This window comes from Bufo gargarizans, chromosome 1 (genome assembly GCF_014858855.1).
Source record: "Bufo gargarizans isolate SCDJY-AF-19 chromosome 1, ASM1485885v1, whole genome shotgun sequence".
In the NCBI taxonomy this organism is placed as follows: Eukaryota; Metazoa; Chordata; class Amphibia; order Anura; family Bufonidae; genus Bufo; species Bufo gargarizans.
Window position 1 is genome coordinate 747,536,082 of NC_058080.1, and position 27,729 is coordinate 747,563,810.

The 27,729-nt window shown below is 46.1% G+C and overlaps 1 protein-coding gene across 1 annotated transcript in view; it reads left to right on the plus strand.

The window, feature by feature from the left end:
• LOC122930557 (zinc finger protein 585A-like) overlaps positions 1 to 27,729 on the plus strand; it is a 337,659-nt gene that overhangs the window by 22,954 nt on the left and 286,976 nt on the right. Inside the window, exon 5 of the mRNA XM_044284044.1 lies at positions 7,277 to 7,283. Within this exon, the coding sequence (XP_044139979.1) occupies positions 7,277 to 7,283 (7 nt within the window). The remainder of the gene's footprint in view (positions 1 to 7,276; positions 7,284 to 27,729) is intronic.

The window sequence follows — 27,729 nt, forward strand, 5'->3', positions numbered from 1 at the left end:
CTTAATCCTACCTATGGGACTCTACGAGTTCAACCAAATGCCGTTCGGCCTGTCCAATGCCCTGGGAACATTCTAGCCATTGATGGAGCACTGTCTGGGGGACCTCAACTTTGAGTCGGTATTGATATACCTGGACGACATAGTGGTGTTTGGGGCCTCCCTTGAGGATCACCTCCAGAACCTGCGACAGGTCCTAGGACGGTTGCAAGACTATGGGCTCAAGATCAAGCCCAAGAAGTGCAGATAAAGTATTTGGGACATTTGGTCACTGAGGAGTGGGTAAAGCCAGCCCCCAGAAGTCTCCCTAGCCGTGTACACTGCGAGAGGTGCGGGCATAAGTCGGACTGGCCGGCTAATACAGCAGGTTTATACCCAAGTTTGCTCATTTGGCGGGCCCGTTAAACGAGTTATCAAGGGGCACTGTGGGGGGTCCCGAAGAATCTTCCCATCGAGTGGGGACCCCGGCAACAAGAGGCCTTTGAAGCAGTAAAGGACGCGCTGACCAGTTCCCCGATTCTGGCTTATGCGCAGTTCAACACCCCATTCCTGCTGTACACTGACGGAAGTCTACATGGTCTGGGGGCCGTGTTATCCCAAGTCCAGGACTGACGTTAGAGAGTCATTGCCTACGGCAGCCAGTTTCTGAGGGAGTCAGAGCACAACCCTGACAACTATAGTTCTTTTAAATTGGAACTACTGGTACTGGTTTGGGCCATGACCAAAAGGTTTGCGAAGTACCTGACAGGTGCAGGGGTGACCGTGAAGACAGGCAACAACCCTTTAGCACATCTGGAGAATGCCAAGCTCAGTGCACTTGAACAGAGGTGCCCGGCTTGGCTTTCTAAGTACCAATACCACATCAAGTTCTGGTCAGGGAGGGAGAACGGCAACGCCGATGCACTCTCCCGAGTCCCTGTAGTGTTATCGATTCAGAGTGTCAATGAGGAGCTAGAGGACACTGAGACTCCTGACCGTGGTCGATTACCTATGTTTCAGGACTTGGCACACTCAAGTGGGGTGTGTCCGGGATGCCAATGGTGCTGGGAAAGACGTTGGCTAATTAGGAGAGGGTCCAGAATGGCTGCCCAGACTTGTGGAAAGTGAAAGAATGGGTCCGAAGAGCAGGCCTGTCCGACTCCAGAGGGCCAGAAGTTGTTGAAGCAGTGGGATGAGCTGACTATTACCCAGGGCCTTCTGTTTCGGACCATATACTTGCAATTAGAGCTGCAGTACAAGTTATCGGAGAAGGATCTGATGATCGTCCCTTGGTACTGGTAGGACGTGCTAGCTATTAGTGCCGCCGTGCACATAATTAATTTATTTATAGTCTTTCTTTTCGGATACTTATGGTTGTATAATCGGAGGTTCATTTACCCTTGATCCCAATTGCTGATTTTGTTTTTGCACTTTATTTTTGGACACAATTTATTTTATTTGTATTACTAATAAATGCAGCTCTATACTATTTCTGAATAGTATAGAGCTGCAGTACAGGCAACAGATCCCCATGTCATTGGGACCAGTGGCCGCCCAGGAAGCCCATTAGAGGAGTGCCCATTTCTGGAGCGACTAAACATTTAAGAGGTTCCAAGGGTGGTATACTGTCCAGATTTGGCAGACATTGTGGCCGAGGCATGTCTTAAGTGTTGGCCCTGCGGGCTGAGTAAGAGTACTAAACAGTGGGCTCCTGTCCAGGACATCTGGACGTCTGCATCCCTAGAGCTCCTGATGATCGATTATGTACAGATTGGGTACTCTACTTCTGGACACTCGTACTGTCTAGTCATTTCATCAAGTATGCGGTGGCTGTACCCACCAGAGACCAGACAGCAGAGTCGACCGCTGAAGCAGTCTGCAAACACTTTATACAGGTGTTCGGGTGTCCACTGAAGATACATTCGGACCAGGGGGCATGTCTTCAGGATACTCTAATGAATGAGCTGTACCAACTGTCTGGGATTGCACATTCCCACACAACCCCGTATCACCCCCATGGAAATGGAGAATGCGAGTAGTTCAACCACACCTTGCTCCAGATGCTGCGGACAAGATGCTGCTTGGTGGCCAGAGTTCCTATCCTAACTGATGTGGGTCTATAACAACAGGGTACACAGTACCATCAGTTACTCCCCACATATGCTCATGTTCAGAAGAGCTGGAGATTAAAGATCTCCACATGCTCGATGGAGCCACCACCGAGAAATACCACTGCATGGGTGCAAGAGCACCGCCGCCGGATGAGAGCGATCCACAAGGTTGTGGGGGAGCACCTCAGATGAGTGGTACACCCTAACCCAAGACCAGTGCAGAGGGATGGGTATGCCCGGGTGATCGAGTAATGTCAGAGCCAAGCGGCCGTCTAGAAAGTTGGATGGGCGGTGGGAGGCAGTCCCATACACAGTGAATAGGAGGTTAGACCCTGCCATCTCAGTCTGTGAGGTAGTGCCAATAGAGACTAGGGGACCCTTGCGAAACTTGCACCGTAACATGTTGAGGCGTAATTTTTATGAGCCAGTGTGTGTCAAGGAGATGCCTTGTCCTGCTCAGAGTACAGAGGAAATCCCCTTAGAAGAGGAGGAGGAGGAATGGTGTATTGCCCGGGTACCCACAGAGACTCCAGCTTTGGCAAGTTTGCCTCCCAGGGAAAGTGTTGAGCAGTCGCAGCTTCTCCCGCATTAGATGTGCCTGACGTCCCCAGTGCTTCTGAGCCTATCATTCTGTGAAGGTCAACCAGGCCCAATGCAGTTGTGCCCCCACAGCGCTATGCCCAGGATGAGTTTGTATGGGGGGTTGCCAAGGATGACAAACTCTACTATAGTGAGGTGGCATGTGAGATGGGGAAACAGCTCCCATTGTCTGAACACTGTTTGTGTAAATTAAGTTAAATGATCTTGACTGACATTCTGCTGTTTGGCCACAAGAAGCTGCTGTTTCCTAATCAAACAGCTAACAGACTGCATATTTCCATATTCATGGGAGGTGGAGTTACAGAGCCTGAAAAGGAAATGATGGATCCTCCATCTTAGGGCTCATTCGCACGACGGTGGTTTGATTCCGCATCCGAGACGCATTTTTTGCGGCTTGGATGCAAACCCATTGACTTCAATGTGACTGCAAAAGATGCGGACAGCACTCCATGGCCCTGCAAAAATTATAGCTCATGTCCTATTCTTGTCTGTTTTGCAAACAAGAATAGGCTTTTCTATAATGGGCCACCCGTTTCCTTCCACAAATTGCAGAAGGCACACGGGCGGCATCCGTGTTTTTTGTATTCGCAATTTGCGGACCGTAAAACACAGAACTTTCGTGTGAACGAGCCCTTAGAGTGAAGCTGAGAGAGAGAGACACTGAGGAGAGAATCCATCGACATCCAGGTGTGGGAGCATCTTTCATTAACCAGAGCTGCAGCCAAGTAAAGCTGATCGTGTCCAAGACCCTGATCCTGTCCAGAGGAAGCAGGATTGCTGCTAGGAACGCTGATGAGAGCTGAGGAACAAAACAGCATAACAACACAGTTACGTTCTTTCGATTCCAGCCCTCCCTCACATATTTACACCCCATAAAGCTCCTCACACAGATCTGCACCCTCATGGCCCCAGAATACGCTACATGCTGCTTCCCCTCGCAGCAATGAGTTCCCCTCACTCACGACATCTGAGAGTGTTAAAAACTGGAAGCGCAGGCTTCCTCTTCAGGCGCACTTTCCCCAGCGGAGATTGGAGAAAGCACCCTATTCTAAAAATGAGCCGCAGCCTGTACTAGGCTTCCAGGCTCATTGTTATTATATCCCAGTTCAGGCAACTAGATGGAAGCACTGAACTGTGATATAGTGATTTCTATACAGAATAATGGAGCAATTTACATCTGATGATTGTAAGTTGTGGTCCACTTTGAGGACTTAACCAAAAGTAAAAAATAAATAAAAAAGTTTTGAAAATAAAAAAAAAATGTAAAAATTAAAATCACCTACATGCCCAAAATAAAAAAAATAGCATTATGGGCATCGCCGCATGCGAAAACACCCATACTATAAAAATATTTTAAAAGGTTAGCCAATATGGTAAATGGCGTAACAGAAAAAAATTCAAAAAAGGCTGATTCAAGTTTTTTAATCACTTTATCTCCCAAGAATATTGAATAAAATGGGATCAAGTCATACACACCCCAAAATGGTATTGTCAAAAATGAGCCCCCACACATCTCTGTAGACATAACTATATGTCTACCCTGTCTACCAGAGCGAATCCCCACACTGCCCTCTGGAGAGTAGTGGGTAAGTCCTATTTCCTGTAGGAAGGGTGGGGACCAGTTAGAACTAGTGCTAGTGGTAGTGTGTGTGATGGTAGGGACTCCATGTTAAAGCTCACCGGATTCTACCACATCCCTTGGCTAAACATAAGCCTGACCAAAAAGTGAAGCACGGCATCACAAAGAAAGCAAAGACATTAATTAAGCTTGTTAGGACAACAGAGTCAGATATAGCAGAGCCATTTTAATGCTAAAGCCTGCTGGAACCAAGATAAAGCCTGAAATTTGTTTTGGAAAAACGTTTACTCAAGTAAAGCTGCCACTGAACTTCATCTCAAGGTCTGGACCCAAGTTCTTTCTTAATCCCTCAATTATTCCCTTTATTTATTGCTTCGAAGCCAAAGCCTGGGGTCCAGTGGTATCCAGGTAGGAGCACCGTGACACAACTAAAGAGACATTTGGGCCACACATTTACACCACTCAGCATTTCCTACACCTGGGACTCGTGACATAGAGGGGCCTAGGGGGAGGCGCCCATTGCAATTTTAGCATCACGAACAGGATTTACCTTTGTGTCTTTATACTACAAGGCCTACAGAATTGTCAGAGAACCCCCTAAAAATGACTTTACTACGTTTATTGTGAGGGATGAGAATCCATTTTGTATAAACATGTCCTCCATATTATACATACAGTACAGACCAAAAGTTTGGACACACCTTCTCATTCAAAGAGTTTTCTTTATTTTCATGACTATGAAAATTGTAGATTCACAATGAAGGCATCAAAACTATGAATTAACACATGTGGAATTATATATATAACAAAGTGTGAAACAACTGAAAATATGTCATATTCTAGGTTCTTCAAAGTAGCCACCTTTTGCTTTGATTACTGCTTTGGCATTCTCTTGATGAGCTTCAAGAGGTAGTCACCTGAAATGGTTTTCACTTCACAGGTGTGCCCTGTCTGGTTTAATAAGTGGGATTTCTTGCCTTATAAATGGGGTTGGGACCATCAGTTGCGTTGTGGAGAAGTCCGGTGGATACACAGCTGATAGTCCTACTGAATAGACTGTTAGAATTTGTATTATGGCAAGAAAAAAGCAGCTAAGGGCTCTTTCACACCTGCGTTCTTTTCTTCCGGCATAGAGTTCCGTCGTCGGGGCTCTATGCCGGAAGAATCCTGATCAGTTTTATCCTAATGCATTCTGAATGGAGAGAAATCCGTGCAGGATGCATCAGGATGTCTTCAGTTCAGGACCGGAACGTTTTTTGGCCGGAGAAAATACCGCAGCATGCTGCGCTTTTTGCTCCGGCCAAAAATCCAGAACACTTGCCGCAAGGCCGGATCCGGAATTAATGCCCATTGAAAGGCATTGATCCGGATCCGGCCTTAAGCTAAACGTCGTTTCGGCGCATTGCCGGATCCGACGTTTAGCTTTTTCTGAATGGTTACCATGGCTGCCGGGACGCTAAAGTCCTGGCAGCCATGGTAAAGTGTAGTGGGGAGTGGGGGAGCAGCATACTTACCATCCGTGCGGCTCCCGGGGCGCTCCAGAGTGACGTCAGGGCGCCAAAAGCGCATGGACCACGTGATCACATGGCACGTCATCCATGCGCATGGGGCGCTCTGACGTCATTCTGGAGCACCCCGGAAGCCGCACGGACTGTAAGTATACCGCTCCCCCGCTCCCCGCTCCTACTATGGCAACCAGGACTTTAATAGCGTCCTGGCTGCCATAGTAACACTGAAAGCATTTTGAAGACAGATCCGTCTTCAAATGCTTTCAGTTCACTTGCGTTTTTCCGGATCCGGCTTGTAATTCCGGCAAGTGGAGTACACGCCGGATGCGGACAACGCAAGTGTGAAAGAGTGTCACAACCAGACAGCTGAGAAGCTCTGACAGAGGCCTTTCAGAACCTCCTCCTTGAGTTCTCTTTGTTGTGCTGTTCAGTTCCTCATCTCGTTAGCCTCTCTCAGCTGTCATGGAGTTGGACTGATTGCATCCCTTTAAATTCCTCCCCAGAATGCATTACTGGGCGGCTTATACTTCTTCCTGGAGTGTGTGTGCATGCTGATCTTGTTTTCCTGTCTGCTACTAAAGTTAAGTGCTGAACATTTATCTGTTATTTTCTGTTTGCTGGATCCCAGGTGACCCTGACTCCCTCCGTGTCTGGTGTAGGGAGCCGGTGGTCGTGTCCCCTCACTATTGTAGGGTGTTCAGGGGTTATATAGTCGAGGTACGTGGATATGCATACTTCCACCTTTTGGATCTTTGCATAGGCTGAGCAGCCAGGGAAAGTCTCAGGTCTTGTGCAGGGGTCCCCCTTTTGGTTCCTTAGCTTTGGATCCACTCAGTCATATATGCATGTTGCTTTGTCTTGTTTCCTGTACACCGTCCGTGACATTATAAGCCGCCAGAACCGTCTCAAGCATGGATCCGGTTTCACTTTTGACTGAACGCTTCCAGGGTCTTTCATTGGAGGTAGCTGATCTCCGTAAGACTTTTTCTCAGCTTCAAGTGACCGGTTCAGCTTGCGTTCATGGAGTTTGTTCTGAGCCTAAGATCTCGCTCCCGGATACGTTCTCCAGGGGTAGTGAGAATTTTGTGCGTTTTAGAGAGGCTTGCAAACTCCATTTTCGCCTTCTTCCCCATTCCTCTGGTGATGAGGAACGGAGGGTGGGGATCATTATATCGCTGCTCAGGGGTAACGCTCAGTCCTGGGCCTTTTCGCTGCCGGAGGGGGCACGGCCTCTCCGTTCAGTGGATGAATTCTTTTTAGCCCTGGGTCAGATATATGATGATCCGGATCGTATTGCTCTGGCTGAGTCTAGACTACGTCTATTATGCCAGGGTAAACAATCCGCAGAAATATACTGCTCAGAATTTCGGAGATGGGCAGTTGATACTTGTTGGAATGATGCTGCACTCCGAAGTCAATTTTGCCATGGTCTTTCAAAGGGATTGAAAGATGCATTTGCCTTTCATGAGAGGCCTATTTCTTTGGACTCTGCTATGTCTCAGGCCGTTCGTATTGACAGGCGTCTTAGAGAGAGAGGAGAGATGTCCCCTTCCTGTCATACTCAGTCCCAGGACAGTGCAGCGGTCCCATTCTGTGCGCAGGGGTCTCAGTCGCCGTCAGCCCCTTCTGAGCAGGAGCCCATGCAGCTGGGGTTGATTGCTTCTGACAATAGAAGATTCAGCCCGCATGGGAGGGTTTGTTTTTGTTGTGGAGGTATAAATCATTTGGCAAATATTTGTCCCTCTAGGAGATTCAGGCAGTTTTCTGGAAGTAATAAAGAAACAAACAGGAAAAAATCTTTTAAAAATGTTCCGTCTGTTACTATTGGCAGGGTTGAGGCGGAAATTGAAGGTTTTCCGTTTGCTTGTAGTTCCCGTTTTGTCCTGCCGGCTAGGGTGGCGCTAGAGAGCAAGAACATTTTTTGTGAGATTTTTGTGGATAGTGGAGCAGCGGTCAATCTCATTGATAATCAATTTGCGATTACTCATGGTTTCCAGGTGCGCACTTTGGGAAAGGATATTCCTGTTTTCGCTATTGATTCCGCTCCACTTTCTCAGAAATCATTAAAGGGCATAGTTCACAATATCCGTTTAATTGTGAGTGATGCTCATGTTGAGGATGTGTCATGTTTCGTCCTTAGCGGTTTGCCTACACCTCTAGTGTTGGGGCTACCCTGGCTCACTAAACATAACCCCACCATTGATTGGCAAGCGAGGCAAATAAATGGTTGGAGTGACTTTTGCAGAGAGAATTGCCTCACGACATCTGTTTCTGAGGTTGCTACTAAGACTGTACCATCTTTTCTCTCTGAATTTTCGGATGTCTTCTCTGAGAGTGGAGTTCAGGATTTGCCCCCGCACAGGGAGTACGATTGCCCTATTAATCTCATCCCAGGCGCCAAACTGCCTAAATCTCGTTTATACAATCTTTCCCAACCTGAGAGGATCGCTATGCGTGCTTATATCTCTGAGAGTCTGAGAAAAGGACACATACGACCCTCGAAGTCACCTGTTGCCGCTGGTTTTTTCTTTGTTAAGAAAAAAGATGGTTCTTTAAGACCTTGTCTGGATTTCAGGGAGCTGAACAATATCACTGTTCGTGACCCTTATCCGCTTCCTCTGATCCCAGACCTGTTTAACCAGGTTGTTGGGGCTAAAGTCTTTTCCAAATTAGATCTAAGAGGGGCATACAACCTGGTCAGGGTCAGAGAAGGAGACGAATGGAAGACGGCCTTCAATACCCCTGAGGGCCATTTTGAGAATTTGGTTATGCCTTTTGGTTTGATGAATGCCCCAGCCGTTTTTCAGCATTTCGTGAACAGCATTTTTTATCATTTGATGGGAAAATTTGTATTAGTGTATTTGGATGACATTTAGATTTTTTTTTCTGATTTCAAAACTCATAAGGAACATTTACGTCAAGTCTTGCTCATCCTGCGGGAGAATAAATTATATGCGAAACTGGAAAAATGTGTGTTTGCGGTTCCAGAAATTCAATTTCTGGGGTTCCTTCTCTCCGCTTCTGGTTTTCGCATGGACCCCGAGAAGGTCCGCGCTGTGCTTGAGTGGGAGCTTCCTGAGAATCAGAAGGCGCTGATGCGGTTTTTGGGCTTTGCCAATTATTACAGGAAGTTTATTTTGAATTATTCCTCTATTGTTAAACCACTCACTGATATGACCAGAAAGGGGGTAGATTTTTCTTCTTGGTCAGTAGAGGCGCGTAAGGCTTTTTCTAATATCAAGGAGAGTTTTGCTTCCGCTCCCATCTTAGTGCAACCTGATATTTCTTTACCCTTCATAGTTGAGGTTGATGCTTCTGAGGTGGGTGTGGGGGCGGTCTTTTCTTAGGGTTCCTCTCCTGCCAAATGGCGACTGTGTGCCTTTTTCTCGAAAAAACTCTCCTCCGCAGAGAGAAATTACGATGTGGGAGATAGGGAATTGTTGGCCATCAAGTTGGCTTTTGAGGAATGGCGCCATTGGCTAGAGGGAGCCAGACACCCTATTACCGTATTTACTGACCATAAAAATCTGGCCTACTTGGAGTCAGCCAAGCGTCTGAACCCGAGACAGGCCAGATGGTCTTTGTTCTTTTCTAGGTTTAATTTTGTGGTCACGTTCCGCCCTGGAGTTAAGAATGTGAAGGCAGATGCCCTGTCACGTTGTTTTCCGGGAGGCGGGAATTTTGAAGACCCGGGTCCCATTTTGGCTGAAGGTGTGGTGGTCTCTGCTCTTTTTTCTGAATTGGAGGCAGAGGTGCAGGCAGCCCAGTCAGAGGCTCCTGATCTTTGTCCTCCTGGGAGGTTGTTTGTGCCTCTCGCTTTAAGACACAAGATTTTTAAGGAACACCACGATACGGTCCTTGCTGGGCACCCGGGGGCAAGAGCCACACTGGATCTTATCGCTCGGAGATTCTGGTGGCCTGCGCTTCGTAAGTCGGTTGAGGGTTTTTTGGCAGCCTGCGAGACCTGCGCTCGTGCCAAAGTCCCTCATTCACGGCCATCAGGTCCTCTCCTTCCCTTACCCATTCCTTCCCGTCCTTGGACACATCTGTCCATGGACTTTATAACGGACCTGCCTCGTTCCTCGGGGAAGACTGTGATTCTGGTGGTGGTGGACCGTTTTAGCAAAATGGTGCATTTCATCCCTTTTCCTGGTTTGCCCAATGCTAAGACGCTGGCGCAGGCATTTATTGATCACATTGTCAAATTGCACGGTATTCCTTCAGACATAGTCTCTGATAGGGGCACGCAGTTTGTTTCCAGATTCTGGAAGGCTTTCTGTTCTTGCTTGGGGGTTCGGTTGTCATTCTCTTCTGCTTTCCACCCGCAGTCGAATGGCCAGACAGAGCGCGTCAATCAGAATCTGGAGACATATCTGCGCTGTTTTGTGGCGGAGAATCAAGAGGATTGGTGTTCTTTTTTGTCCCTTGCTGAGTTTGCTTTAAATAACCGTCGTCAGGAGTCCTCTGATAAGTCACCATTTTTTGGTGCATATGGGTTTCATCCGCAGTTTGGGACTTTCTCGGGAGAGGGGTCTTCTGGTTTACCTGATGAGGACAGATTCTCCTCGTCTTTGTCATCTATTTGGCAAAAGATTCAGGATAATCTAAAGAGCATGAGTGAGAGATATAAGCATGTGGCAGATAAGAAACGTGTGCTTGGTCCGGACCTGAATGTTGGTGATCTGGTGTGGTTGTCTACCAAGAATATCAAATTGAAGGTTCCCTCCTGGAAGTTGGGTCCTAGGTTTATTGGGCCTTACAAAATCCTGTCTGTCATCAATCCTGTTGCCTACCGTCTTGATCTTCCTCAGACTTGGAAGATTCATAATGTTTTTCATAAGTCCTTATTGAAACCTTATGTTCAACCCATTGTACCCTCGCCTTTGCCTCCTCCTCCGATTATGGTTGATGGGAATCTTGAATTTCAGGTCTCTAGGATTGTGGATTCTCGTCTTGTCCGCGGTTCTCTTCAGTACCTTGTTCATTGGGAGGGTTATGGTCCTGAGGAGAGGATGTGGGTCCCAGTGACGGACATTAAGGCCTCTCGTCTCATCAGGGATTTCCATAGGTCCCATCCTGAGAAGGTGGGCTCTGAGTGTCCGGAGTCCACTCGTAGAGGGAGGGGTACTGTCACAACCAGACAGCTGAGAAGCTCTGACAGAGGCCTTTCAGAACCTCCTCCTTGAGTTCTCTTTGTTGTGCTGCTCAGTTCCTCATCTCGTTAGCCTCTCTCAGCTGTCATGGAGTTGGACTGATTGCATCCCTTTAAATTCCGCCCCATAATGCATTACTGGGCGGCTTATACTTCTTCCTGGAGTGTGTGTGCATGCTGATCTTGTTTTCCTGTCTGCTACTAAGTTAAGTGCTGAACATTTATCTGTTATTTTCTGTTTGCTGGATCCCAGGTGACCCTGACTCCCTCCGTGTCTGGTGTAGGGAGCCGGTGGTCGTGTCCCCTCACTATTGTAGGGTGTTCAGGGGTTATATAGTCGAGGTACGTGGATATGCAAACTTCCACCTTTTGGATCTTTGCATAGGCTGAGCAGCCAGGGAAAGTCTCAGGTCTTGTGCAGGGGTCCCCCTTTTGGTTCCTTAGCTTTGGATCCACTCAGTCATATATGCATGTTGCCTTGTCTTGTTTCCTGTACACCGTCCGTGACAAAGAGGCCTCAGTAAAGAAAAACGAGTGGCCATCATTACTTTAAGAAATGAAGGTCAGTCAGTCTGAAAAATTGGGAAAACTTTGAAAGTGCAGTCACAAAAACCATCAAGCGCTACAAAGAAACTGGCTCACATGCGGACCGCCCCAGGAAAGGAAGAGCAAGAGTCATCTCTGCTGCGGAGGATAAATTCATCCGAGTCACCAGCCTCAGAAATCGCAGGTGAACAGCAGCTCAGATTAGAGACCAAGTCAATGCCACACAGAGTTCTAGCAGCAAACGCATCTCTAGAACAACTGTTAAGAGGAGACTGTGTGAATTAGGCCTTCATGGTGGAATATCTGCTAGGAAACCACTGCTAAGGACAGGAAACAAGCAGAAGAGACTTGTTTGGGCTAAAGAACACAAGGAATGGACATTAGACCAGTGGAAATCTGTGCTTTGGTCTGATGAGTCAAAATTTGAGATCTTTGGTTCCAACCACTGTGTCTTTGTGTGACGCAGAAAAGGTGAACGGGTGGACTCTACATGCTTGGTTCCCACCGTGAAGCATGGAGGAGGAGGTGTGATGGTGTGGGGGTGCTTTGCTGGTGACACTGTTGGGGATTTATTCAAAATTGAAGGCATACTTAAGCATGGCTACCACAGCATCTTGCAGCGGCATGCTATTCCATCCGGTTTGCGTTTAGTTGGACCATCATTTATTTTTCAACAGGACAATGACCCCAAACACACCTCCAGGCTGTGTAAGGGCTATTTGACCATGAAGGAGAGTGATGGGGTGCTGCACCAGATGACCTGGCCTCCACAGTCACCGGACCTGAACCCAATCTAGATGGTTTGGGGTGAGCTGGATCGCAGAGTGAAGGCAAAAGGGCCAACAAGTGCTAAGCATCTCTGGGAACTCCTTTAAGACTGTTGGAAGACCATTTCAGGTGACTACCTCTTGAAGCTCATCAAGAGAATGCCAAGAGTGTGTAAAGCAGTAATCAAAGCAAAAGGTGGCTACTTTGAAGAACCTAGAATATGACATATTTTCAGTTGTTTCACACTTTTTTGTTATGTATATAATTCCACATGTGTTAATTCATAGTTATGATGCCTTCAGTGTGAATCTACAATTTTCATAGTCATGAAAATAAAGAAAACTCTTTGAATGAGAAGGTGTGTCCAAACTTTAGGTCTGTACTGTATGTGGAAACATTTATGAACCAGCTGGCAGGATGCAGGGAGTCTCTGTGTATATAAATCAAATGTTCCTATCTGCATGGCCAAGGTAGTAGCTCCCTCACTTCCTTATCAGAGTCTGACATAGAAGAGAGAGTTATACTGCTTGTTAGTTTGGGATGTGCTGCTAACGAATACTAACTTTGAGATAAGATTAACCTTTTTAATTAGTAGAATTTTGTTAGTATGGTACGGCAGTATTGCCTTTTATGAGTGACCAATCAAATCATTAGTTTTAATTTTCACCCCCTTGGTGGTATGCCAGATTTGTCTGTTATCTATACTGTTATAAAAATAAATGCTTTCTATGAAATAAAGGAGTGAGAGAATTTGATTCAGCAGTGTGTCTGTGTCAGCTTCCTCTGAGCGCTCATAAACAAAACTTCAATTTGGAATCCCGACAATCATAGAGGTGGGGGTCCGAGGGGTTAATCCGCCATCTTTGCCAGTGATGGCATATGTTCTTCTTGTACCTCAAGAGCGGGAAAACAGGGAAACGCCCAGCCAAAGAGCGAGAAGCGACAGCTCTGCCCACCTGGGAACTGCCCAATGCCAGTGTAGGAAGTGAAGACTCCACCTCCAAGATTACGCCCCATTTACCAGTTTTTGCCGGAGAGACAGAGGAAGACAAAATAGTGCATCCTCTGCGACCCAACTGGGGTGAAATGGGGTGGGGCGATGAGCCCGAAGTGCAGGCTGCCCTGCAAAAAGTACGACTTTCTCAGGTGCACCATGAACCGGAGAGAAGGTCTGAGGCGTCCGTCATGCCAGCCGGTGCGGTGGAGGCGGCTGGAGCATTCACTCCGCCACCCAGGAAGAGCGGTTCCTTCTCTCAGTTGAACCCCATGGTCCCACCGGAAGTTACAGCCCACGCCCAGACGATGTGGAATTACAAAAAAAACATTGAGGACTGGGTGATCCACGTCCTAGACCACCCATGACCGGGGGATACGCATCTAGAGAGATGCCAGGGCACCGTCTTATGGTTTTCGGTGGAATGTGGCAGCGGATTCCTGGCAGACGACAAAGATGGTAAGGAACTCTTTGTGGGTTGTCGATCTGTGAAACGCCCCTACCTCCCTCAGACCCGCCATAGGGGGACTACGTTTAGTATACCCTCATGAACTCTCTCAAGGGACCCTTTGCCGAGGATGGCTTGGTTTAAGTAAGGGGGAATGTAACACCCCCGAGTGTTGCCACTCCTACACCCTGCTACTGTCCTTAAAGGATTATTCTCATCTTTGTAATCATGTTTTATCCCCCCCCCCCCCGAGCCTTTTCCTAAATATAATCCATTTTCTAAATCATCTAGTTTTTTATTAAAATTAAAAAATCTTATTGAATTGTTTATAGTCGCTGCCCATGGATATGACCACCGATCGCCGGCCGCATCCATGGGCTGTGCCTGCGCACCGCTTACCCTGGTGATCTAGTGGCCGGCCTGTATTACATGCTGTGAGCGCGCATGTCGGGCGGCCGCGCATGCGCAGATCAAGTTTACTTCTTGCCGCGGCTCCAAACAAAGGAATATACTTCTGCGCATGTGCGGGCACCCGAACACTTCGGTGGATGAAGAGAAGAGTAGGACGTCTTTTGAACAGTCAACAGAGGACATGGGTAAGTATTATTTGTAAATGCCCCACCAATTCCACCAACTATTTATATTATCAATCAAGAGCATCATCAATGGGGGCATTTTTTTTCCTAGGGGCAATAATGGGGGCATTTTTTTTCCTGGGGGCACAACTGGAGGCAATCTTCTTATTGGGGGGGCACTAATGGTGGCATTATTTTTCCTGGGGGCAATAATGGAGCAGTATTCTTCTTGGGGGCACTAATGGGGGTATCATTTTTCCTGGTGGCACTAATGGGGCAGTATTCTTCTTAGTGGCACTAATGGGGGCATTCTTCTTCTTGGGGGCACTAATGGGGACACTAATTTTCCTGGGGACACTAATGGGGGCATTATTCTTCTTGGGGGCACTAATGGGGGCATTATTCTTCCTGGGGGCACAACTGGAGGCATTATTCTTACAGGGGGGCACTAATGGGGGCATTATTTTTCCTGGGGGCACTAATGGGACAGTATTCTTCTTAGGGGCACTAATGGGGCATTATTCTGCTTGGGGGGCACTAATGGGGGCATTATTCTTTCTGGGGGCACAACTGGAAGCATTATTAACAGTGCTAGTGTGGAAGTGACACTATATATATATATAATAGAAAAAAATCGGACAGCACTCCAGACGGTTTCTTCGGTAAAGCAAGTATGTTTAATCACCCATGTGGTGGCAGCAAAAAAGCTATGTTTCGGCTCTACATGAGCCTTTCTCAAGCAATGACAAAAAGTGCAGAGCAAACATATATCTGAGAGCCAATTAAATCAATTGTATAACTATATAATTGATACTTGATAAATAACAATATAAAAAAATATAAATACAAATACAAAATAGTCATCCTGGTAATCATTATTAAAGTGACAAGTGCTAACAGTGCATGAAGTGCATAATACAGCTGACAGTCTTATATTACAGCCTAAAATCCATAAACATTGTCAGCTGTTCATAATTCATACATGATTGATGTAAAAACATTAATCGTGCACATATGTGAGGGGGGTATGTTGATGAAGATAAACCTGAGAAAGAGATGCGGCCCACATATACTATTGCGCCGTTCAGCGCGTGTCTCTGGTGTAAGTGCGCATGTCCCAGTCGCATATACTACGTCAGAGCGACACCACGTTTGTTAGAGATGTCGCTCCTGCGTGGCGTCACAGGCGCATCACAATTGCTACTACCGCATCATGTATGCTACCGTTAGAGTGGGGAAGCGCATGCGCAATTCCACCATTGATGCCTATAGCCACCATGATACTAGAGGGAATGCAGCCAGAATATATTTTTTATCTACCGCATTTGCTGCTGTCTATTAGCTGAGTTCCATAATCGGTCACAGTGGGTAAATTCCACCTGATCGCAGCCAAGGGGAGGGTCCCCACTTTTCCAAGATGGGAAACCATCCTCTATGCGTGACCACGATGCTGACAGCACGCTAGTACCATCAGCACCATCGGTCAACTACTTGCTGCATCTCATGACCTAGAGGGTTCTCCTCTAATAATAGATCAGAGCAAAAGAATTGAGATTTAGGTAGTCAGCACTATACCTGCATATTCCAAATTACTCCTTTTAATATGCCATCGGGACAATAACACCACTCCACAGGGAATTTTTTTTTTTTTTTTTAAAGTTTGCAAAATCAGACAAATACTTAGTGGGGTCCTCATCCACCTTCTCGGTTCATCATTATTCTTTTGTGTCTTCCCCTGGAATTCCAGTGCGTCTGAAATGATACACAATGTTAGTGATGCAAGTGACACCCAAATTTTATAATAACCTTGTTTTACACATTTCTATTATATTTTTATTATTATTTTTTTGAGATTTACAATTTTTATATAAGATATTTTTGTCAATGAACATGTCCTTAACAGGAGGAAATATTTGAACACATCAGAAGCGGCACATCAGAGGGCACCCTTCCCACCTCACACTCCTCCTCCATACCTGTAATCAATATTCAGGCCATTAGGTTGTAAACTGTTTAAAGTCCGAATCCAAAATGATTCTCTCTTTTTAAGCAACAATACACGATCACCCCCCCCCCCCCCCCCCCCTGCGAGGCATTGGTATCTGGTCAATGATCCAGCATCTCAAGTCCTTTTCATTATGTTTTTTGAGTGAAAAATGTCTAGGCACAGGAAGATCAGTGCGACCCTTTCTGATAGTAAACCTATGGTTATTGAGTCTGGTTTTTAAATCAGAGGAGGTTTCCCCTACATACAATGCCTGGCAGGGGCAGGAGAGAACATACACTACAAAAGTAGAGTCACAAGAAAGGTGGAATTTAATAGGATACACAATACCTGTATTGGGATGTGTAAAGGCCCTAGATCTACAAATGAAGCGACAATTGACACAATGTAGGCACGGGAAACACCCAGTGCCTGATGGTGCCAATGTAGTTTGTCTGCTGACATTTTTGGGTCCAACATCCGCCCTCACTAATTGGTCTCTGATATTTTTACATCTCCGGTATGCACATACATATAATGGGGCGCCCCATTGTTTCGGGGACCGATTCAGTATTTGGCCACGTCGCAATCTTTTTAGACAAGGTTCTGCGTGACTTTTCCACTGGAGGACAATCGTATATCAGGGACACATCCGATTTTCTGATAAAGTTAAAGGAGACCAATTTGACAGAAACTGAGTCCATCACCTTAGTGTCTTTTGATGTGGTATCTCTATATACTTCGATTGAGCATCAGAAGGGCTTCACTGCAGTTCGGAGCATGCTTGAGATGTCCTCCTTGACGCCTGAAGCTAGCTCGTTCATCATCAGTCTCCTCACTATTGTCCTTGAATTTAACTATTTTCTTTTTCAGGACACTTATTATGTCCAAAAACGAGGCGTGGCAATGGGGTCCAACGTGGCCCCCACATATGCCAACACTTATATGCGCCGATTTGAGGAAGATGTCGTCTATGGCTCCCACCACGCCCAATACATTAAGGGGTGGTGGAGATACATAGACGACATCTTCCTCATTTGGACTGGAACTGTACAACAATTACATGATTTTTATCGACATCTAAATAGTGTGGATGACGAACTGCAATTTACGGTTACCTATTCGGATGTTTCTTTCCAATTTTTGGATACTAATGTTTTTGTTTCCAATGGTTCTCTAAGTACGCAACTATACACAAAACCTACGGACAGAAACATGACGTTACGGTACGAGAGTTGCCACCCTCGCAGTATGGTGAAACATCTGCCATACTCGCAGTTTTTAAGGGCAAAAAGGATAGTTACTGACAGGACCTCGTTAAATAAAACCAATGAGGAGATGACGTTTAAATTCAAGCAACGGGGGTACCCCAGTAAATTACTGGAGATGCAGAAAGACAGAGTACTAGCTCTAGATAGAGATTCCCTGCTACAGACTAGCGGTAAAAACAAGAAGACTGATAAGAGGGTTACATTTGTATCCACTTATTCCGAGTATAGTAATGACATCAATAAAATACTGAAACGACATTGGTCGGTATTAAGTGGATGCAAAAAAGATGTGCCCGAGTTTAAGATACCACCCTTATGTGCATACCGGAGATGTAAAAATATCAGAGACCAATTAGTGAGGGCGGATGTTGGACCCAAAAATGTCAGCAGACAAACTACATTGGCACCATCAGGCACTGGGTGTTTCCCGTGCCTACATTGTGTCAATAGTCGCTTCATTTGTAGATCTAGGGCCTTTACACATCCCAATACAGGTATTGTGTATCCTATTAAATTCCACCTTTCTTGTGACTCTACTTTTGTAGTGTATGTTCTCTCCTGCCCCTGCCAGGCATTGTATGTAGGGGAAACCTCCACTGATTTAAAAACCAGACTCAATAACCATAGGTTTACTATCAGAAAGGGTCGCACTGATCTTCCTGTGCCTAGACATTTTTCACTCAAAAAACATAATGAAAAGGACTTGAGATGCTGGATCATTGACCAGATACCAATGCCTCGCAGGGGGGGAGGGGGGGTGATCGTGTATTGTTGCTTAAAAAGAGAGAATCATTTTGGATTCGGACTTTAAACAGTTTACAACCTAATGGCCTGAATATTGATTACAGGTATGAAGGAGGAGTGTGAGTGTCACGGACGGTGTACAGGAAACAAGACAAAGCAACATGCATATATGACTGAGTGGATCCAAAGCTAAGGAACTAAAAGGGAGACCCCTGCACAAGACCTGAGACTTTCCCTGGCTGCTCAGCCTATGCAACGATCCCAGAGGTGGAAGGTTGCATAGCCACGTACCTCGACTATATAACCCCTGAACACCCTACAATAGTGAGGGGACACGACCACCGGCTCCCTACACCAGACACGGAGGGAGTCAGGGTCACCTGGGATCCAGCAAACAGAAAATAACAGATAAATGTTCAGCACTTAACTTTAGTAGCAGACTGGAAAACAAGATCAGCATGCACACACACTCCAGGAAGAAGTATAAGCCGCCCAGTAATGCATTATGGGGCGGAATTTAAAGGGATGCAATCAGTCCAACTCCATGACAGCTGAGAGAGGCTAACGAGATGAGGAACTGAACAGCACAACAAAGAGAACTCAAGGAGGAGGTTCTGAAAGGCCTCTGTCAGAGCTTCTCAGCTGTCTTGTTGTGACAGTACCCCTCCCTCTACGAGTGGACTCCGGACACTCAGAGCCCACCTTCTCAGGATGGGACCTATGGAAAGCCCTGATGAGACGAGAGGCCTTAATGTCCGTCACTGGGACCCACATCCTCTCCTCAGGACCATAACCCTCCCAATGAACAAGGTACTGAAGAGAACCGCGGACAAGACGAGAATCCACAATCCTAGAGACCTGAAATTCAAGATTCCCATCAACCATAATCGGAGGAGGAGGCAAAGGCGAGGGTACAATGGGTTGAACATAAGGTTTCAATAAGGACTTATGAAAAACATTATGGATCTTCCAAGTCTGAGGAAGATCAAGACGGTAGGCAACAGGATTGATGACAGACAGGATTTTGTAAGGCCCAATAAACCTAGGACCCAACTTCCAGGAGGGAACCTTCAATTTGATATTCTTGGTAGACAACCACACCAAGATCACCAACATTCAGGTCCGGACCAAGCACACGTCTCTTATCTGCCACACGCTTATATCTCTCACTCATGCTCTTTAGATTATCCTGAATCTTTTGCCAAATAGATGACAAAGACGAGGAGAATCTGTCCTCATCAGGTAAACCAGAAGACCCCTCTCCCGAGAAAGTCCCAAACTGCGGATGAAACCCATATGCACCAAAAAATGGTGACTTATCAGAGGACTCCTGACGACGGTTATTTAAAGCAAACTCAGCAAGGGACAAAAAAGAACACCAATCCTCTTGATTCTCCGCCACAAAACAGCGCAGATATGTCTCCAGATTCTGATTGACGCGCTCTGTCTGGCCATTCGACTGCGGGTGGAAAGCAGAAGAGAATGACAACCGAACCCCCAAGCGAGAACAGAAAGCCTTCCAGAATCTGGAAACAAACTGCGTGCCCCTATCAGAGACTATGTCTGAAGGAATACCGTGCAATTTGACAATGTGATCAATAAATGCCTGCGCCAGCGTCTTAGCATTGGGCAAACCAGGAAAAGGGATGAAATGCACCATTTTGCTGAAACGGTCCACCACCACCAGAATCACAGTCTTCCCCGAGGAACGAGGCAGGTCCGTTATAAAGTCCATGGACAGATGTGTCCAAGGACGGGAAGGAATGGGTAAGGGAAGGAGAGGACCTGATGGCCGTGAATGAGGGACTTTGGCACGAGCGCAAGTCTCGCAGGCTGCCACAAAACCCTCAACCGACTTACGAAGCGCAGGCCACCAGAATCTCCGAGCGATGAGATCCAGTGTGGCTCTTGCCCCCGGGTGCCCAGCAAGGACCGTATCGTGGTGTTCCTTAAAAATCTTGTGTCTTAAAGCGAGAGGCACAAACAACCTCCCAGGAGGACAAAGATCAGGAGCCTCTGACTGGGCTGCCTGCACCTCTGCCTCCAATTCAGAAAAGAGAGCAGAGACCACCACACCTTCAGCCAAAATGGGACCCGGGTCTTCAAAATTCCCGCCTCCCGGAAAACAACGTGACAGGGCATCTGCCTTCACATTCTTAACTCCAGGGCGGAACGTGACCACAAAATTAAACCTAGAAAAGAACAAAGACCATCTGGCCTGTCTCGGGTTCAGACGCTTGGCTGACTCCAAGTAGGCCAGATTTTTATGGTCAGTAAATACGGTAATAGGGTGTCTGGCTCCCTCTAGCCAATGGCGCCATTCCTCAAAAGCCAACTTGATGGCCAACAATTCCCTATCTCCCACATCGTAATTTCTCTCTGCGGAGGAGAGTTTTTTCGAGAAAAAGGCACATGGTCGCCATTTGGCAGGAGAGGAACCCTGAGACAAGACCGCCCCCACACCCACCTCAGAAGCATCAACCTCGACTATGAAGGGTAAAGAAATATCAGGTTGCACCAAGATGGGAGCGGAAGCAAAACTCTCCTTGATATTAGAAAAAGCCTTACGCGCCTCTACTGACCAAGAAGAAAAATCTACCCCCTTTCTGGTCATATCAGTGAGTGGTTTAACAATAGAGGAATAATTCAAAATAAACTTCCTGTAATAATTGGCAAAGCCCAAAAACCGCATCAGCGCCTTCTGATTCTCAGGAAGCTCCCACTCAAGCACAGCGCGGACCTTCTCGGGGTCCATGCGAAAACCAGAAGCGGAGAGAAGAAACCCCAGAAATTGAATTTCTGGAACCGCAAACACACATTTTTCCAGTTTCGCATATAATTTATTCTCCCGCAGGATGAGCAAGACTTGACGTAAATGTTCCTTATGAGTTTTGAAATCAGGAGAAAAAATCAAAATGTCATCCAAATACACTAATACAAATTTTCCCATCAAATGATAAAAAATGCTGTTCACGAAATGCTGAAAAACGGCTGGGGCATTCATCAAACCAAAAGGCATAACCAAATTCTCAAAATGGCCCTCAGGGGTATTGAAGGCCGTCTTCCATTCGTCTCCTTCTCTGACCCTGACCAGGTTGTATGCCCCTCTTAGATCTAATTTGGAAAAGACTTTAGCCCCAACAACCTGGTTAAACAGGTCCGGGATCAGAGGAAGCGGATAAGGGTCACGAATAGTGATATTGTTCAGCTCCCTGAAATCCAGACAAGGTCTTAAAGAACCATCTTTTTTCTTAACAAAGAAAACAGGTGACTTCGAGGGTCGTATGTGTCCTTTTCTCAGACTTTCAGAGATATAAGCACGCATAGCGATCCGCTCAGGTTGGGAAAGATTGTATAAACGAGATTTAGGCAGTTTGGCACCTGGGATGAGATTAATAGGGCAATCGTACTCCCTGTGCGGGGGCAAATCCTGAACTCCACTCTCAGAGAAGACATCCGAAAATTCAGAGAGAAAAGATGGTACAGTCTTAGTAGCAACCTCAGAAACAGATGTCGTGAGGCAATTCTCTCTGCAAAAGTCACTCCAACCATTTATTTGCCTCGCTTGCCAATCAATGGTGGGGTTATGTTTAGTGAGCCAGGGTAGCCCCAACACTAGAGGGGTAGGCAAACCGCTAAGGACGAAACATGACACATCCTCAACATGAGCATCACTCACAATTAAACGGATATTGTGAACTATGCCCTTTAATGATTTCTGAGAAAGTGGAGCGGAATCAATAGCAAAAACCGGAATATCCTCTCCCAAAGTGCGCACCTGGAAACCATGAGTTATCGCAAATTGATTATCAATGAGATTGACCGCTGCTCCACTATCCACAAAAATCTCACAAAAAATGTTCTTGCTCTCTAGCGCCACCCTAGCAGGCAGGACAAAACGGGAACTACAAGCAAACGGAAAACCTTCAATTTCCGCCTCAACCCTGCCAATAGTAACAGACGGAACATTTTTAAGAGATTTTTTTCTTGTTTGTTTCTTTATTACTCCCAGAAAACTGCCTGAATCTCCTAGAGGGACAAATATTTGCCAAATGATTTATACCTCCACAACAAAAACAAACCCTCCCATGCGGGCTGAATCTTCTATTGTCAGAAGCAATCAACCCCAGCTGCATGGGCTCCTGCTCAGAAGGGGCTGACAGCGACTGAGACCCCTGCGCACAGAATGGGACCGCTGCACTGTCCTGGGACTGAGTATGACAGGAAGGGGACATCTCTCCTCTCTCTCTAAGACGCCTGTCAATACGAACGGCCTGAGACATAGCAGAGTCCAAAGAAATGTGCCTCTCATGAAAGTCAAATGCATCTTTCAATCCCTCTGAAAGACCATGGCAAAATTGACTTCGGAGTGCAGCATCATTCCAACCAGTATCAACTGCCCATCTCCGAAATTCTGAGCAGTATATTTCTGCGGATTGTTTACCCTGGCATAATAGACGTAGTCTAGACTCAGCCAGAGCAATACGATCCGGATCATCATATATCTGACCCAGGGCTAAAAAGAATTCATCCACTGAACGGAGGGGCCGTGCCCCCTCCGGCAGCGAAAAGGCCCAGGACTGAGCGTTACCCCTGAGCAGCGATATAATGATCCCCACCCTCCGTTCCTGATCACCAGAGGAGTGGGGAAGAAGGCGAAAATTGAGTTTGCAAGCCTCTCTAAAACGCACAAAATTCTCACTACCCCCGGAGAACGTATCCGGGAGCGAGATCTTAGGCTCAGAACAAGCTCCATGAACGCAAGCTGAACCGGTCACTAGAAACTGAGAAAGAGTCTTACGGAGATCAGCTACCTCCAATGAAAGACCCTGGAAGCGTTCAGACAAAAGTGAAACCGGATCCATGCTTGAGACGGTTTTGGCGGCTTATAATGTCACGGACGGTGTACAGGAAACAAGACAAGCAACATGCATATATGACTGAGTGGATCCAAAGCTAAGGAACTAAAAGGGAGACCCCTGCACAAGACCTGAGACTTTCCCTGGCTGCTCAGCCTATGCAACGATCCCAGAGGTGGAAGGTTGCATAGCGACGTACCTCGACTATATAACCCCTGAACACCCTACAATAGTGAGGGGACACGACCACCGGCTCCCTGCTCCAGACACGGAGGGAGTCAGGGTCATCTGGGATCCAGCAAACAGAAAATAACAGATAAATGTTCAGCACTTAACTTTGTAGCAGACTGGAAAACTAGATCAGCATGCACACACACTCCAAGAGGAAGTATAAGCCGCCCAGTAATGCATTATGGGGCGGAATTTAAAGGGATGCAATTAATCCAACTACATGACAGCTGAGAGAGGCTAACGAGATGAGGAACTGAACAGCACAACAAAGAGAACTCAAGGAGGAGGTTCTGAAAGGCTTCTGTCAGAGCTTCTCAGCTGTCTTGTTGTGACAGTGAGGTGGGAAGGGTGCCCTCTGATGTGCCGCTTCTGATGTGTTCAAATATTTCCTCCTGTTAAGGACATGTTCATTGACAAAAATATCTTATATAAAAATTGTAAATCTCAAAAAAATAATAATAAAAATATAATAGAAATGTGTAAAACAAGGTTATTATAAAATTTGGGTGTCACTTGCATCACTAACATTGTGTATCATTTCAGACGCACTGGAATTCCAGGGGAAGACACAAAAGAATAATGATGAACCGAGAAGGTGGATGAGGACCCCACTAAGTATTTGTCTGATTTTGCAAACTTTAAAAAAAAATAAAAAATTCCCTGTAGAGTGGTGTTATTGTCCCGATGGCATATTAAAAGGAGTAATTTGGAATATGCAGGTATAGTGCTGACTACCTAAATCTCAATTCTTTTGCTCTGATCTATTATTAGAGGAGAACCCTCTAGGTCATGAGATGCAGCAAGTAGTTGACCGATGGTGCTGATGGCACTAGCGTGCTGTCAGCATCGTGGTCACGCATAGAGGATGGTTTCCCATCTTGGAAAAGTGGGGACCCTCCCCTTGGCTGCGATCAGGTGGAATTTACCCACTGTGACCGATTATGGAACTCAGCTAATAGACAGCAGCAAATGCGGTAGATAAAAAATATATTCTGGCTGCATTCCCTCTAGTATCATGGTGGCTATAGGCATCAATGGTGGAATTGCGCATGCGCTTCCCCACTCTAACGGTAGCATACATGATGCGGTAGTAGCAATAGTGATGCGCCTGTGACGCCACGCAGGAGCGACATCTCTAACAAACGTGGTGTCGCTCTGACGTAGTATATGCGACTGGGACATGCGCACTTACACCAGAAACACGCGCTGAACGGCGCAATAGTATATGTGGGCCGCATCTCTTTCTCAGGTTTATCTTCATCAACATACCCCCCTCACATATGTGCACGATTAATGTTTTTACATCAATCATGTATGAATTATGAACAGCTGACAATGTTTATGGATTTTAGGCTGTAATATAAGACTGTCAGCTGTATTATGCACTTCATGCACTGTTAGCACTTGTCACTTTAATAATGATTACCAGGATGACTATTTTGTATTTGTATTTATATTTTTTTATATTGTTATTTATCAAGTATCAATTATATAGTTATACAATTGATTTAATTGGCTCTCAGATATATGTTTGCTCTGCACTTTTTGTCATTGCTTGAGAAAGGCTCATGTAGAGCCGAAACATTGCTTTTTTGCTGCCACCACATGGGTGATTAAACATACTTGCTTTACCGAAGAAACCGTCTGGAGTGCTGTCCGATTTTTTCTATTGTCTACTAGTGGGTAAGCTCCAGTTACTGTACTTGGACTTTGCACCCGCTTTTTGCTTCATTGGTGGTGCTGTCGGTAGATTTTTATACTATATATATATATATATATATATATGTGTAGCAGAGCTGTATAAGCGGATGGTCAGCCTCAGTGATGGTGGAATAAAGAGTTGTAGCTGAGCTTTATATACGGACCGTCAACCTCAAGGATGGTGGGAGAGTATAATAAAGATGTAGCTGAGCTGTATAGGAAGCCTTTGAGCCAAACTTATGATAGGAGAGTGGAGAAGACACATGTAGCTGAGCTATATATGCATCTATACATATACATAGTGTAAGGTTTATACACAATTGTAGTACAGCTGTAATAGAAAGTATTAAAGATTTTGATCCCCTGTCTCTGTGCATCCTCGAGATTCTCTAGTAGCAGTCTCTGAAATTTCACTCTGTTCCATCAGGCAGCTCAGCTACTAATCTCTGACCTCCTAAACACTTACTATAGCTTAATTCTTATATTATCTTTTGTCCTTTGGATAGATCATCAGCATCTGATCGCCAGGAGTCCAACACCCGCATTCACTTCAGTGAGGCTGAGCCGCACCCGTGAAATAGTTGTGATGTCACTGGCCTGCGGTAAACAGCCAGAAGACCTTGGCACTACTGTGAGCACCACTGCCTTTTCAAACATCTTATCGGCAGGGGTCCCGGGTGTCAGACCTCCTCTGATCAGATGCAGATGATCATCAGTTAAATTTATGGAGGCCTGCTTTGCGATAATTCCAATTAAGTCTATTGAAGGCTTTTTCGATATGAACATGATCCAACTGAATTCTGGTGAATATTTTAATTGTATTGTCCTTTGCTTCTTTCTTGGGTAGAAACCCAACTTGTTGTGCATTGATCAAGGTCTTTTGTATTTCAAGATGCAAACTATTTTGATATCATTACTGGGCAGGACGATTTGGCCTTTAATTACAGCAAAGATTAATATCTTTCCCCTTTTTTGCATAATGGGAGCCATGAGAGCTTTGAAAGGACAACTTAAATTAATGAATCATGAGGCATAAGATCCAGTGTTAGGTTAGCCCAGAGAGTGAGTCTTTTACATACAGATACATCATATCGTAACCAATAAGGTGAGGGCAGGCGGAGGTGGAGCTGGGACAGGGTCGTTAGTGGCAGTGCTGTGTTGTGACGGGCCCAGACATGGATTGTACAGGCAGTAAGGTGAGCAGAGTGGCTACAATGACAGATGGTGCGGCTAGGAATGGGGTCTGGGATAAATGAGCACCATGAGCTTTCCAGAGCAGCGCTCTTCGTAACCTGTCTGATGCCAGTGGTTGGCCGGCCACTCCTGCTGCAGGCTGGAAGGCCAGCAGCGCCAGGGCCTAGTCTGTTTACAAAGTGGCCAGGTTCTACTGGTTTGCCCAGGTTATGCCTTCTATCCCTGTTTTAGATTAGATCAAATTTGACTTAAAGTTGGGCAACTACATTCATGTGACTGTGGTGCCGCCGTGCCTGTGCTGTGGCCTGCAAACCGCACCAACTGTGTGAACACCATATCACGGTGTGGACCCATTGACTTCAACAAGATGTGGTAAAAAAACAGGACATGTCCTATTGTTTGAGGGGCAGAAACACGGATCCGAAATCCCATGGAAGGGCTTCCATATGTTTCTATGGGCTTCTGGGTCTGTGCCTCTGCACCACAAAAGACAGGACATGTTGTGTCTTTGGCCACATCTTGTGGAACGCGGACCCATTAAAGTCAATGGGTCCACACCGTGATATGGTGTTCACACAGCTGGTGCTTTGCAGATCTGCGGTTTGCAGTCCACAGCTCAGGCACGGCGGCACCACAGCTGTGTCAATGTAGCAGGCTAACTTTAAGTCAATTATCCCTTCAACCCCATTGAACACAGTATATTGCGCATAGACCCCAGTGCTAATGCATTGGGGTCTAGGAGAAAAGCAATGTAATAATTGCTTGTTTATAGTTCCATATGTGAACTATTAAAAATATTTTTAAAGATACTTAAAAAATTCAAATCATCCATCCCCCTTCCCCAAAATAAAAATACATAAACAATTAAACCCTTTGGAGCCCAGCACAGTACATGTACAGCGCTGCAGGACATGACTTGAGTCCCAGCACTGTACAGGTAGAGCGCTATGATCGGGTGGGTGCACGATCTGCGCCCACCCGATCAGCAGCAGAGACCCGGCTGATCGAGCCGAGCCCCTGCTGTATATGCCAGTATCAGTGAATACACCGATGTCGGCGTATTAACCCCTTGTATGCCGTGGTCAAAGCTAACCGCTGCATACACAGGGTCTGTGGAGGGTACGGGCTCTTTCCCCATCCCCATCAGGCCCCTGTTACAGCAGTGCCTTCCATAGGCATTAGGGCTTGCCTCCTACAAAAGCTTATGAGATCCAGCCCCCAGGCCGGGTCAGTGTAAAAGTTGACAGGCAGTGCATTACAATATTCTAGAAGATTTTAAAAAATCTTCATCTGTTAGAGATCTAGCCATTCTTCTGATGGTTGACAACTCTAGATTATCTTCCACTCTACCGGATGTCTGCATAGCTCTTCTTCTCTTTCTTACACTGCCAGTTACAGTAGCTTCAGCAGAGAGATCATTTTCAAAGTTGAAAATGATCAAAAATTAACTTAGGAGCACAAGGTCTCAAAAGAGACTAAAAGTCATCC